The 15,405-nt window shown below is 40.9% G+C and overlaps 1 protein-coding gene across 2 annotated transcripts in view; it reads right to left on the bottom strand.

The window, feature by feature from the left end:
* Positions 1 to 15,405, bottom strand: part of rsrc1 (arginine/serine-rich coiled-coil 1) — a 125,069-nt gene that overhangs the window by 98,073 nt on the left and 11,591 nt on the right. For both annotated transcript variants that reach the window (XM_073488036.1, XM_073488044.1), the window contains exon 4: positions 4,099 to 4,338. In XM_073488036.1, coding sequence (XP_073344137.1) covers positions 4,099 to 4,338 — 240 coding nt within the window. The remainder of the gene's footprint in view (positions 1 to 4,098; positions 4,339 to 15,405) is intronic.

Below are 15,405 nucleotides of genomic sequence, written 5' to 3'. Positions count from 1 at the left end.
TGTAGATACATTTTGGAGGCAGATACACTACTGCATATTTGCTTATTCAATGCTGATCGGCGGACACTTGTGACGTGTGACCAATGTGTTGTGAGTGGGACAGTGAGAAGCACATTTTCAAACAAATTTACTACTTTATCAACAATCTGACCCAAAAAAAAAAAAAACTGAACTAATTCTGATAATTGGAAACATGCCGAATAATAGATCTGATAATTGTCCAGGCCGATAATCTATCCCTATAACACAGTGACACTACATTCTGTAAATAAGAGTGACCGAAAACTAGTTATCAAACTGTTGTGGTAAGCAGAGAAATAAAAATAGATCTCTCCCCTCAAACTAATGGATAAATCGTACAAGTTCACACTTCAACAATTCAACGACTCCAGCATCATTATGTCCTATATCTGAAAAATATTGTAACTATGTAAAGCTTTGTATAAATAATAGTGTTAAATAACATTTTATTTCACATCAATTAAAAAGAACATATTTGAAACATGACGAGTGATGTTGCTAAAGGGGTACTTGAGCACGTCAAGATAAAAAAAGGTTGGGAGTCGCTGCGATATTTATCTCAATGCTGAATATACAACAAAACACGATAAACAAGTGCGTCTTCTTGTTGAGAAAACCATCAATGAAGAGAACAACGCAAACAAACAAACAGATTTAAGGCTGGTTCATTTCTTTAAGGAAGCTCTTCTGTTGTCTCTGTAAATACAAGGCCAGAGGATTACACAAAGCAAAGCTGACCTACTGACCCTGTACACTAGTCTGGGTAAACACACACACACACACACACACACACCCACACCCACACCCACACCCACACCCCCACACACACACACACAGAACCCTACAATCACCCACTTACCCTTTGCCACTAGTGAAAGGCAACAAGATCTCTTAACAACGGCTCGTCTTTTTCAATAAATTTTGCATGAAAACATGCCGCTGGAGCACCAACTTGCCTGCTGTCATACTAGAGGAGTGTTAAATGTTTAATGACGACAACACCACCACACACGCGCGCACACACACAGAGTCAGTGTCAGGGTGCCGCTCTGAGGGGCCCCTCTTTCATCCTGACAGACACTATAAAGCTCCTGAGCCTCTTCTCCACCCCGCCCTGCCATCGACATCACATCGCTTCACTCCTCTCCTACCACCCAGAAAGGAAACCTGGATGTAAATGAGGTTGGAGTGTTAGAATGTATGTGTGTGTGTGTGTTTGTGTGTGTGTGTAAGTGTGTGAGGATCAGGGGCTTACATAAAGATCCTACCCCCATCACCATTAAGAGCAGAAGAAGAAGAATGGAAGAGACAGGGGAAAATGAAGTGGCTTGTCATAGACAGGATGTAGTGCAGAAAGTCTTGTTTTACATGTTCCTGAAACATCTCACTGCTTCTCCTGCTAAAGGAGGACTTGTTAGACACCTCGACTCCTGCGGGAGCATCTGGGGGATAACAGGAACATCCATGTCAGGCAGATTTTGGACGTTGATAACATCATATCAAGTTCCACAGGTCGAACAACTTCATTTGAATTTTACGAGACGATTAAAGTTAAAATAAAGTGGACAAACATTTTGCAAAATATGCAAGAATTTAAAATTAAAAATGCCACAAATTGCAATAGGTGTATTTTTATCTAATAATCACATAACTTTGGCTTCTTTAGTATGTCTTTAGTGATTATCTAATACTGTTTTAGTGGATGTAAAATTCATGTTAAAATGTTGACAACAACCAAAACAACTATGCATTTTTGAACAATCCACCCCCTCCACCCACTGCCTGTCTTTTTCTAACTGCTAAACTGTGAATTACAGAAGCAAAAACAATACAACTGTCATTCAATTGTGACTTGAAGTGACAAAAAAATCTGCATGTTATAATTTTGTAGGCAAAATTATCATTTGTTTATCTAATCAACATGAAGCAGATTCAAATAACCATCTTTACTAGTGCGATTTAAGGAAAACAAAGCAGGAATTATCTACATTTATTAGTGTATATCACCTGGTATGATAGCAGGTCAGCACCACAGGGTTTAGTCAAAATTATTCCAACATCATACCACCACAGGTTTCAGTAAATTTGAAGGCCACATAGAAGAATAGACAGTCTCAAATATATTAACGCTGCCACAGGTGGGAATACACACATACACACACACACACAAACTGACAAACTTACTACGTACACACACACACACACGTGCACACAGACAAGCTAAAGCGGGGTCAGAGATAAAGGAGGAGATTCCTATCGATGCTGAAGGATATTGAAGCCTTAATAAGAAAATAGATATAGTCTGCTGGCCTTACATTTCACTGTTAGCTTTATTTGTTTTCCTGATACCGATCTAAGAAAGGCAATATGTAATAGCTTCAAATAAACGGAGCACTTTTCCTTTTAAAGCAAATCGCCATGTTCTAGTCACACACAGATGACCAAAAAAGCCTCGATCATTTGAAAAACTAATGCTAAATATGGGGAAAATGCTTTAAACAAGACTTGTTATTCAATCGACAAATATCTTCTATCTTTTCTACTAACAAGTATACTAAACATTGTTTAAAAGACCATTTAACAAAATGGGTTATTTTAAGCAAACAAGAAGGCATAGCTTGAATAATATGTAAATGTTTAACCCCCGTTTCTAATCATGTGCATGTTTTCCTCAGTCATATCTCTGTATAGTACTTGCTAAATACATTAAATGAGTTAAGATTCACTGCCAAAGATACATTTTCTCAAAAATTAGCATTTACTTGACTTAATGAGATACAGCACACAAACACAATTTCCAGAAAAAAAACTTGTTTGGCTGTGACAGTTTGACAGTGGCACACAAGTAAAGTTTAAAAAATCTTATCAGATGCATATATACTGCAGTCTGGTCTTACGGTCATTGCTACAGTTATAAGTTTCATCATGTGATTGCACTGTTGCATCAAGAATACATCTGAGGGATGGAGATCATTTTCAGTCAGATCAAACAGTCGTAAAAATTGTAAAACTTTGACTGTTCGAACTTCTGTTCGTAAATCCATGACAAGCTGAGAAATTAAAATGTTTTCTCTCCGACAAGTTAATGTGCAAAGTGTTCCAAGTATTTCTTTGTTGGAAAAAACAAACAAATAGCAACTTAATCAACATCTGGATTAAAAATAGGTTGTGTATATCTTAAAAATCACACGTTGATTATTACAATATACACTTTTCAATCCATGCACTTACATGCAAACCTATCTGTTAACTGCCAAGAGCAGAACATAGACTGTACCATGAGTTTATATACAGTTTACCAGGGGAACTGAAGTCTCTTAAACTGACATGCATCACAGCAGCTGGTCGGCACCACTCATGGGATCTATAGTCTGATACACACATCTGTGCCATTCAATATGACAGACAACAACTGGGTACCAGTCATATTACAGTGGCCTCCAATCACATTAGAGCGCGGCGTGCTGGGGAGGGATTAAGAGTGCTATTCTGGTCAAGGCAAAGAGAGGCCTCTAAGGTAGTTATACCTGTAGTGGAGTGTATGACTGTTTAAAGGTCCACTTCTTGAAACCTGTTTCTAGCGTTGGAAGACATAAGCTTGCCAACATTTCTCATCTTAATAAGTAGCTCTCATTATTGTTGTTTTTCTTGGTATAAGCACATCAGAGATGCATATGATGTTGTTATGTTTCTTGGCTTATTGCAGGTGGGCCCAGAGGGTGAAAAGTAGACTTAAAGTCATCAGACATCATCTGGTGACCAAAACATTCTCAAAAAAACTGGACCTGTGCAGCGTCTTCATGACATCTTCTCTTACAAGAGGGAGTTATATCACATTACAAGGCCAGTGTAGCCTTGCGCTTGATTGCAGGGGGAAATAGAGGAAGAAAGGGAATGATGGACTGAGCGATGGAAGGATCGAGTGATGGATGGACAGGTGGAGGAGCTGAGACTGAGCTCCATATTTGAGTCTGTCCTGCAGTTTAGATTGAGCTGGGCCAACCCAACACTTGTTTGGTGTGTTTTGTGTCTACCTGTACATGTGTGCTCGTATGTAGGAAGTCATTCATCACTTACCCCTTTTTGTCTGCTTTGTCTTTATTCTTTTCCTTCTCTCTGTCCTTGTCTCTGTCCCTCCCTCTGTCCCTGTCCTTCTCTTTCTCCCTGTCACGGTCGCGGCCCTTGCGCCGGCTCCGGTCCCGCTCTCTGCTGCGGCTCCTCCGGCGACTGTGGCTGCGGCTCTTTTTGCGGCTGCGGCTTCCTCGCCGGCTGCGGCTGTCACTCCTACTGCGAGACCGCCTGTGGCGAGAATGAGACCTGGAAGAGATGAAATAACATTTTGTGACATAGTTGATGACACAAAAAACTTTTTTTTCTTCTCTTTTTTCGTCAATGAATAAGAAGTGAGACGCTGGTAATCTTTCCACAAATGAGACTCAAAATGTTATTGCAGTATTACATATCAAACCTGTTTTTAAGTTTTATAATTAAGTTTAATCGACTTTCTGCCTTGTCAACTTCTATTTCAGTTAATCGTTGCCTGTATTTCCCAGAATGCCTTTTGATCACTTGCAGCAAACGTTGGCTCAGAATGTTTCACTTAGCTGTCAGTTATGCATGTGTGTGGCAACAGTGATAGAAAACAGAAATAGGAATAGAAGGAGCACCGCAGTTAGTTCCCATTGCGGAGAATACATCTTGTAGATGCACTGCAGTGCAGGAGATTCAGTTCTTTTCTTCTTGAAAGAATCTTTGGCTGTTCTACGAGGGATTTCTCCCTGTAAGACTGTATTATAAAACAGTCATAAAACACGAGGAACACGAGAATCGGCTAATGTAAGTGTTCTGCAAGACAGTAAACATTTATTCTTTTCTTTCTACACTTTTACGGCTACATAAATCTGCTGCAATTTAGTGTTTTTTGCATTCAACATATTTCGATTTTTGTTCAAAATTCTAGAGCTGCATTGATTAATCGATTAGTTCTCAATTATTAAATCAGAGGTGGCAAAAGTACAAACAACCTTTACTCAATTAGACATACAGATACTTTGATAAAAAAAGACTGGTAAAACTTCTGATTCAAATTCTTTAAAAGTAAGAAAGTACAGGCTCTGAAATGTACTCAAAGTATCCCTCTGAAAGACATTTCTAATGGTCATTTGTGTGCAAATCAAGCTGAACCACACGCCTTTTCTCCCTATTCGAGTCTCCCTTTCCGTCTGCTTCCGTCTGTTACATAATTTCGTCTTGCTACTTCTGCCGTGCGTGATATGCACTGATAGGTTGAAATCAGTCTTGTGATGTTGCTGTGATGTGCAATAATGCAAAATAAAAATAACTGATAATTTCCCTCAAATGCATCAAGGCCAAAATAACAAGCCTGTTTGGAAAATGTAAGTAGTAGAAAGTACAGATATTTGTGCTTGAATGTGGGGAGTAAAAGTATGTGATAATAATAATAGTGGTAGTAATTTTGATAAGCGATTAATCTGTTTGAGTGCTTTTTTAAGAAAAAAATTTCAGCTTCTTAAATGTGAATATTTTCAGGTTTCTTTACTCCTCTGTGACAGTAAACTGGTTATCTTTGGGTTGTGGACAAAACAAGACATTTAAGGACATCATCTTGGGCTTTGGGAAACATTGATCGACATTTTGCACATTTTCTGACATTTTATAGATCAAACAACTAATCAATTCATCAAGAAAATATTCAACAGGTTAATAAACTATGAAAATAAAAGTCACAGCCCTACAAAAGACTTTATGTTACATGTATAAAATCTAGTGTAAATGACATACAACCCGATGTAAGACCAACTTTGTGGGGGTGGTGACTTTAAATAATGTAACGCTTGCATAAACAAAACTTAAAATAAAACCAGCGAGGAAAAAAAAAATCTTTGAGTCGACAAATTCATCTTTCATTGGATGGACCTAATAATACAGTTATATACAATCACACACACACACACAAAACCACACACACACAGACACTGTAGAAATGGAGCCAATTAGAGTCGGGCTCAGAGGAAGTCCTGTCCTCGGTATTGATCCTGACACTGGCCCTGTGGTCTCAAAAAGATTTACAGCAGAAGATTTACTCTGTTAGTTATGACACACAAACATCAACACACACACACATACACAGTTACACATACACCATTTGAACACCAGCAAAAAGAGAATTGAAAGTGTAACTCATGCCTCAATATGGTGCCATACACATGGAGACACAAATTATCAAAACATAACCACTTATTCATGCGTCACTGTACATGCCTCTATTAATGCAGACAAAGTCCCTCAACATGTTCAGCTCAAGTGTGTGTGTGAGCCTGCATGTCTGTCTGTGTGGGAAGGACCGTGATTTGAAACCCCAGTAGAAATCGGCAGCTGAGATGCCGTTATTTTCCATCATCTATCATTTTATTGATTTGTCTATAAAAACAGTCAAACCTGCTGTCCACGAGCTTTATTGCTTTCCCCCCTTTATTAGTTTGCAGTTTGGGACATCCAGAGCTGTCTCTCTCCCGACAGAAAACTAATCATTTTCTTCAGACGCCTGTCACCATCTTAACAGACAACACTCTGACAACTGTTGCAATCAATTAGGCTGGGGTGATCCCGATCACTGGAGAATAACTGCAATAGTTCAAGGTCTCCAAAAGAGAATCTCTCTCTTGAAAAAAACAATGTGAAGTTCAACAGAAGTGAGTCAGTGGTGAATAAACCTGTTTCATGAGTTAAGGTCAGATAGTGACCAGTTTCATTAAAACCATAAAGTTAGCCAATAATACATAGTTTATGAATGAGTATCAAATCAGAAAGTTTCATGTTCACTTAATTTATTTTTCCCATCAAGTGTTACAATCAGAGCTATGATGAAGGCTTATTTTAAGATTTTTCACAATTAATCGTCAACTAAAATGTGGAAAATAGCTAAACAATAATTCCATCACAGTTTACCAGAGCTCAAGATGGCATCTTCCAAATGTTTTTTTTTTTTTTTTATTGAACTAACTCTCGCAGAGGACCAAAAAAACAGCATATTCCGACATTTAAGAAAGTCAGAAAATATGGCTGCAAATATAGATAAGTTGTTTTATCTATAAAATGTCAGAAAGTAGTGTAAAGTGCTGGGATCATTTCCAAAAGCCTAAGATAACATTCTCATTGCTTGTTTTGTCCCAAAATGTAAAAATAATAATAATAATGATCAGTTTATAATCAAATATGACAAAGAAAAAGGTTTAACCAGAAAATGTTTGGAATTTCTGCTTGAAAACTGACAAAAAACAATAATCAGTTATCAAAATATTTACTGATTATTTTACTGTTGATCAGCTGATTAATTAATCAACTAATTGTTCCAGCTGCCGTTACAGTAATACTACAGCTATTTGAGCAGCAGCCCTCTTTTTTCCTGCATGAATAACTCTTCCCACAGTAAAGCCAGTCTCATTGCATTCTGCAGAACAGATACTAAAGCGGACACCCTGCAGTGATTATCAAAAATAATTATTATGACACATCTGATTCAGAGGCAGAGGTGGAAGCAGTCATCAGTCGCAGGACATTTAATTTAGCATGTTTGATTCCGTGTTCGCTGGAGCTACGATGAAGCTAGTCAGAGAATCACAGCTAATGGAAAAAAGGAAAAGAAAAACATTGGCATTTTTGGGGTTTGGAGTCTCCAGGCGAGATAATCCATCAATGGCCCAAACAGACCTTGGAATGAGTGAATCTATGTGTTGACAATGCCTGCGTATGTTTGTAATCAACAGTACATGAGAGGGAATACAACAGAGTTGCAGTGTTCCAAGCCTTAGTCTTATATTTTCAGCCAAGCAAATTGTGGCCAGAAGCAGCAGATGCAATAAACACAATCTCTCTCTGTTTCTGTCTCCCTTTCTCCCTCTGATGGCAAAGAAAACAGCCCACTTCTGGGGTGTGCAGCAAATTAAATTTACTGTAGTTAATAGAGTGAGCCTATGCTGCTAAATGTCAATTTCCTGACCAAGTCCTTCCCCTTGGAGAATGATTAGCTAATTTGAGGCTGGGGATAAATGGGCTAATGCAGGACACACACAGATAAACAGCCACAGTTGGACCCCATGCCAAGCCCTTCCCTGCTTTACATTTTATTGGCCTTATTATCTCCAGGGAAAATGGGTCCCCCTATGGCCTAAACATATTTTCATTTCTAATAAAAGGCCCTTGCTGGTCGCCCCCACGTACAACCCCCCCCACACACACACGCGCTGCCCCCTCACAGCCTCCTTTTCCTCCATTCCTCCCTCGTTTCGCCGTCCAATCCATTAAATCGGAGCTCTGCAATTGGCTGGGACCATTTTCCTGGTGAATTATCAATAGAGTAATTATGCTGCATGTTGGGAGCTCGGCTGAAGCTTATCGCCGCTGACCCCCCGGCGCGCGCCAGGATATGATCCCTCACCGCAGCCCATTGGGGTAATTATGTGGTCGGGTGTGAAGCTGGATGGTGTGTTACCCTTATCAGTCTGTATTCTATTTCTGTTTTCATTGAAAATTGGACATTAATGGCAGCTACGTGATACCACTAGTGTCAGATACAGGTGAGCGTCTCCAATGGAATCTGACCCTAGTTAAATCATTATTCATACTACGCGGTGTACACATGAACACATACACACACACACACACACACACACACACACACACACACTGTTCCTTTAACCTTATCTTCCCCCTATTCAAGCAGCACTGACGGACATTCATATTGTCTCTTCGTTTTCCATGACCACTATCCTCTGTTGGGAGGACAAAACAAAGTTCAGGACAATGTTGTATTTGTTTCGTGGCAGAAAACACCAACGTAACTGCTGGGTGATGTTCTCAGTGATGCCCCGAGCACAGTCCCTGTCCATTAGGGCCATACTGTGGTGCAGCAGTGATTAATGGCTGAGTAACTTTAACCCTATCGCATTTCAGTGGACGCTGGAGACAGTGACCCCCGTCTGACAACACTAAAAGCTACAGAAGAGTTATCATGGGACCTAGACTTTATGTTGGAAAAATGACCATCTCAGTTTCCTGGCTAGATATTGTATTAATGATTAAGGAAGAAAAAATGATTGATTATAATAATTTCAGTAGGATTGAAATTGGAATTGGGTTTCCTAATGAGTTTATGGTTTCAATTGCTAGTTTTAAGTCTTCTTTATTACAGAATGATGTTCTTTTAAATTATGGTCCCATTTGGAGTAAAATAGATGATAAAGCAGGGTATGCTTTAGGCCGTGGCTACCTTCTGACTGACAGGTTGCTACCACAGCATGTCCTTCTCAGTCGTCCCCATCTCAACCTGCCTGTGCAAAGACGGGGTTTCACAACAGGAGTCCACAAACACATGGGTGGCGTCAAAATGGGTTTACACTTCATCTTAACATCATTTTGACTTTGTCCATCGAACAGAAGCTAAAGTCCGGCTCCACTTCTGAATCCAGCCTGCATGCTAGCCTCTGTGCCACTACCCTCCACTGTACGGACCATTTGCCTTGTTTCATTAATCTTTCTAAAAAATGTACTGTACTTATCCATGCATACTGTATTTTAAGCTGAACGGCATTCTACTGCTGTACATATTACACAGTAATATCTAAGCACTAAAGATTTAACAAAATGTTTTTGTTAACCAAACCTCATTTGTTTTTGTCTACACCACAGGTGCACTCTCTCTATTGTTATTCAATCTTTGTAAAACGATGAGGAGGTCTGCTTCCAAAAGCAAATACTAGCAGTAGACACCCATTAAGCTTAAAATATGGACAGAAAATCACAATATCATGTTTTTCAGAAAGAGCAGAGGGAGAAATTGTCTCACGTAAGCCAGTGGAACAGAGGTTAGGCTCTCGCCTCTCTTGTGAACTGATCCAGTTACTATTCAATTAAAGTGATATCACAACTAAAATCACAATAGACCTTTAAACAATACTAATTGTGTTTTGTTACCTAGTGTAGACAGAAAAAAGTACAGGTGCTATTTGGCCTAAACTCACCTAAACAAATCCATCTAACCATAGCATTTTTCTTTGTTTTTATTCAACATAAATCAGTTTTCTAACTACTGCAGTGGCATTTTGAAACCCTAAAATTAGCTTTAAATCTTTGGTATTTATTCACTGTATCTATAATGTATTTTACAAGTCGGCCTCAACCACCCCACCCCGCTGGTGGTGCAGGCCTATCTAACAGTAAATCCTTCGATTTGAGTACTCTCCGTCCACACACACACACACACACACACACACACACACACACACACACACAAAGACTACAAAAAGCTTGCCAGTCGACTTTTCCAAGCAACAGACAGATTGAAAAAGAAACGGGCCTATTGAAAGTGAGAAGATCCATATTTGAAGAACTTCATTAATGCGCTGTTCCCCGCCGAGTTATTTCCAGTGACAGAGCACACAGCAGCAGCTTCATGTTCAAGTTAAAAGTCACTTTTCTTTTTTCTGCCATTTCAATGTGTCTAAAAGCACCTTGAGTGAGCAATGTGCATTTCCTGCTGCCAAAAGACGTGGAAAACAGCTGTTCCTGCCTGACGCTGCCTGCTGAATGGAATGCAAATATGTTAACCATCCAGAATTTATTGCTTTTGAGTGCTCTTCAAACGCGACGGCAGACACAAGTTTAATTTATGATATTCCTCTAATTATGAGAGCTGTTGAAATCATTTCCCAAGCTGCTTCCTCCTTCCAAGCAGCCACATTATCTGTTCCCTCGGTTCACAGTACATGCACGCACACACACGCTCGCAAACACACACACAGACCCAGTCATCCACCATGCACACCCACGCAGAAACATAAATATACATACACACACACTAAATAACACACAAGGAATCACTGCAAAGTAGCTGATTGTGAGCACAATTAACACAGCAAAGACAGAGCATGAAAGATTCACAGAAATGTTTTTTCTTCGTCCCCCTCTGCTTCATAAAAGCAATGTTTAGATTTGTCATAATCTTCAGTTTGCTTTTAATTTAGCAGTCGTCAACACAAATGTCTGCAATGCCCTGCTATGCTGTGAAGCCAAAATGAGACCCCATGCAGGCCACCCACTCGCTTCCTCCCCCCATACGCACCCAAACACACACACACACACGCACACACGCACACACACGCACACACACACACACACACACACACACACACACACACACACAGACACGGTTACAGCCACAAGCCACAAGGTCAAGTCATTTAGCAGAGTTCAAAGGCCTTCAAAGACCCCTCAGATCTATATGAACCTACAACAGCCAGCCAACGATGAGGGAAAGGATGACTTTCTGCAGCAATATGTGCTTTCCATGTGCATGTGTGTATACATGCATGGCCGTGTGTGTTGCTGCACGCACATGTGTTGATTACCCGGCGTCTTCATTGGCACATATGCCCAGTGTCACTCAGCCTCCTCATCGCAATCCTAAACTTGGCCGTCTGGTGTGCGCCCGCGACCTCTGACCTGTGTGCAGCCGCAGTTCGACATGACACCCATTAGCAGCTGGAGTCGAGGGGGGCCCTGGCTGAGCCACTCAGCCCAGACACGAGGTCAAGTGGAGGTCACACTCGGACTAGGTGCTAACTTGCCAACTCGCTCACAGCCACTCACGCAATCGAAACCCCACTTTTTATCCCCTCCTCCTTACATCCATCACGGCCCGGAACAATTAGTTACGCCGAGTTAGGAGAGAGTTGTTTTGGTTGTCATTGCCTCCATCTGTAAGAGGGTGGGAAACAGGGTGGGAGGAAAGAGCTGAAGGACAGAAGAGGAGGAGGAGAGGGAGTGCAGACTAGACGTGAGGAGACAATACGTGAAGGACAGCAGGGGGCTGTGGAGGGAGAAGTAGTGATAAGATAAAAGAAGAAAAGGTTAAAAAAGTTGGGAAGTCAAGGACAACCAGGGTAACAAAAAAGAGGGGAAAAGCAAAGAAAAAATGATTGGGACTTATGGAGAAGACAGAGCAGACAGCCGTGCTTCACATCAAGCTGGCTCCAATTAGCAGGTGTGCTCTCAGACGCTCGCTCTCCCTCTCTCTCTGGTCAGGGAAGATGTATTTTTCTGCCTTTTATACGCATGTATTTATGAAGTGGTGGGAGATCTGAGGGCCCTTAGCATAACAGCCTTTTATTGTTTAAATGTGGACCCGCTCGGCCCCGTGTGCTTAAGTGATTTAGGAACCTCACAACTCCGGTATAAGAAAAATCATAAACGCTGAGACAAACCATGTGGGTGGACTGTAAAAGGCACCGAGGAACGGGCCGACAAAAAGCAGACACACATTCCACTACTAAAGGGAAACTACACTTAATTAAACACCCAAGACACAACTGGAATAGTGCCCTGTAAAAAACATAGCACTATTAGTTTCCCCTCTTCAGTGGAATAACATAAAGTTGTCTTCTGACAGAACAGAGGCTTGTCTCATAAAGAAGTTTCTAAAAATCTTTTTTTTTATGAACTGCTGTCAAGATTGAACAAGGAGAAGGAGAGAGAGAGACGAACAGAGAGAGAGAGAGATCAAGAAATGAATAGAAAGAGAAAACACTCCACTCCTCTGAGAGGAAAAAAGCCTCTCCCCTCCACAACATCTGTCGCTTCTCGTAGTCTACATGTCCCGTGCACAGATTTAGAAGTAGCCCGTAAAGAAGGCAGATTTTACCTTCTTTTAACAGTCACGGTTTACAACTGCGACACTGACCTTTGAGCACAGTGACTTTTTCTGGGAACGGTTTTCTGAAAAATTGCAGACAAAATTCTGCAGAAATCTAGAAATATAGATATAACTAACGATAATTTTCATTGTCGATTAATATGTTAATTATTTTCTCGATGAATCCATTGGTTGTTTGGTCTATTTAATGTCAGAAGATGGTGAAGAAGATGACATATTCAAAAAGAAAAAAGGGCATTCAATTTACTCCAGAAAGTTATTGCTGATGCAACCACTGTCAATATTATTCTAATATTAATTTCTTATTTATTTATATCTTTATATTTTTCTGTTTCATGAAATCTAAACCCTTTTATGGGGCAGCGATTAATATTCAACAGAAGGAGTACAAAGATTGATCTGATCTGCTATGCGCTGTTGAAAGCAGGATCCAAATGATGCCACATGTTTCAGTGATGGCATTAATGTCATTCATTACACATCTGCAGCAGCACATGAGAGACCGGGTGCACACTTTGTCATCCCACCCTTTTTTTCTGAGTGTCAGTATCCTGCAGAGTTTACAGAGAAATCTGGCAAACTTCCACTCCAACAAAACTGTTGACTGCATTTAAAATAATTACATTTTCCCGCTTTGATTTCGAGCCAAAAATCACAACGTCGAGTTCTCTGTTCAACCAGTCACAGAAGTGTTCTTGTCTTTGTTCAGCCAATCATACGACAGTTGGCCACGTATCCTTTGGGCGATCCATCTATCTCCACTTCCTCCTCATGTCCTCGACTCTGCCAAAACCCCGAACGGATAGACAGAACAAAAAAAAGGAAGACAAATTTCAAATAGAAAAACTTGTGCGCATGCTGAGAAAGTGTTTCATTACTTTCAAAAAGATTGTCAAGGTTTCAGTCAAGGCGCACATGATCCTTGTTTCATTTCTCTGCCATTCTCTCTCATTTTTCTCTTCCTTTTCCACAAATAAATTACTAAACGTGTGAGTGAAACCACATGCTTGTGTGTGTGTGTGCGTTTGTGTGGTTCCTTCGCTTGTCCAAAGTGAACTGACAAGTGCAGGCAGTGGTTCCATTAGCTGGCAATTTGCTCTCAAGTTGTCCAGGAGGGAGAGGGAGACGGAGTGTTTTTTGGCAGGACGGAGCACATGGCTCTGCTTAGGACGAGTTAAGTGAGGTGCTCGCACACATAATCCCAGGCCATCACTCAAACACTATCGTAACACATACGCTCTCAAACATGCGAGGCCTTACATGTGAATATGACGCAGCCTAAATGGAGATCAATGCCTCAAATAATGAAAATGTAAATCTACTATAAACATGCACATATTTACTTATTCTTAAAAACCTATTGATAAATTTGTGCTAAGAAGTCAACACTAATTGTTGTCCTAAATTTGACTGTGCCAGCTTATTGTAAAGACAAACTATACATAATTGTATACACCCTTCCTCTGAGTCCCTGAGAATGATAGTGTCCATATGGTTTGAGCCAGAGCATAACTAGAGTACAAGGTAAACACGCCCGACTGAGGTTTGTCCATGCATGCTCTCTTAGCATGGGTCTCAACGGACTGGCTCAAAACCTGGCCACTGAATCACACACAGCACATAAAGATACCTCCCTCTCCCTCTGTGTGTGTGTGTGTGTGTGTTGCATGTTTAAGAGTGAAAAGAAAAACTGTGGACAGACGGTGGCGTTTATCTGTGCATAAATTAAGAGCAGAAGCTGTTAATTAAAAGGGGGGGAAAATAAGCACAGATAAAATGAAACTTTGCTAATCGGCTACTTGGCAAGGTGACCTCCGAGTGCACCGGGCCTCATTCTAGGACCCGCTGTCCTGCTGGGTGAGTGGCACAGGGGGGCAACGAGCAGGTCCGGCTATGAGCAGCAGGCAACTGGTAGAGGCCCCTCTCCTCTTAGCTCTCTCTCTCTCTCTTTATGGATCACTGTCTCTCTGCCTCTCTCTCCCCCTCCTTCTCCGCCCAGAGCGTTATTAGACCTAGGGCTGCGCTGCGGCTCCAAACAGCTCAATGACAACACACAGGGCCTGCCAATTAGAAATAATTAGACAGTCATTTCAGTGGCAAGTCTTTTTAAGTGCATATATAACGATGCAATGATGCTTATTAGCCGGCCTGAGCCGGCGAGGACCAGGGCCTCAAACGCTTTGGCGCTGGAGAAAATAATTATGCCAGTGATCACAAAGCGAGCAGCACATCTCTGTACTTCACCTCCACGCGTTTCAAAAATCCACTTCATTAGCTCCCGTAATTAATCCTCCATTAATTGCAGGAAAAGCCCAGTTTACCTCCCTTCGTTTCTAATTATCATCTTATAAATAGTTATGGTTCTAATTAATGTGTTCATTAGGCAGGATATTTCTCTCAAAGCCTCGCTGGGAGCCAAAGGTCCGGCTCGGCTCTCTCTGAAGCCTAACCAGCCAGAAGGTGAGGCCATCCTGCCTGCATTTGCTTTTATTTTACTACATTCAACCTCCTAATTGGCATTTAAAACCCAATTTGGAAGAACTTCAAGAAGCTTAAATAGGAGAGAGAGACAGAGAGAAGGCAGGAAGGAAAGAGAGAGAGAGATACATTTGGTGTTCGTTTTCCTATGCCAGAGCTAAAAGCGTTTCTGTCTC

The sequence above is a fragment of the Pagrus major genome, chromosome 2 (assembly GCF_040436345.1).
Source record: "Pagrus major chromosome 2, Pma_NU_1.0".
Taxonomy (NCBI): Eukaryota; Metazoa; Chordata; class Actinopteri; order Spariformes; family Sparidae; genus Pagrus; species Pagrus major.
Note: the sequence above shows the minus strand (reverse complement) of the source record. Positions and strands in the feature narration are given on the sequence as shown.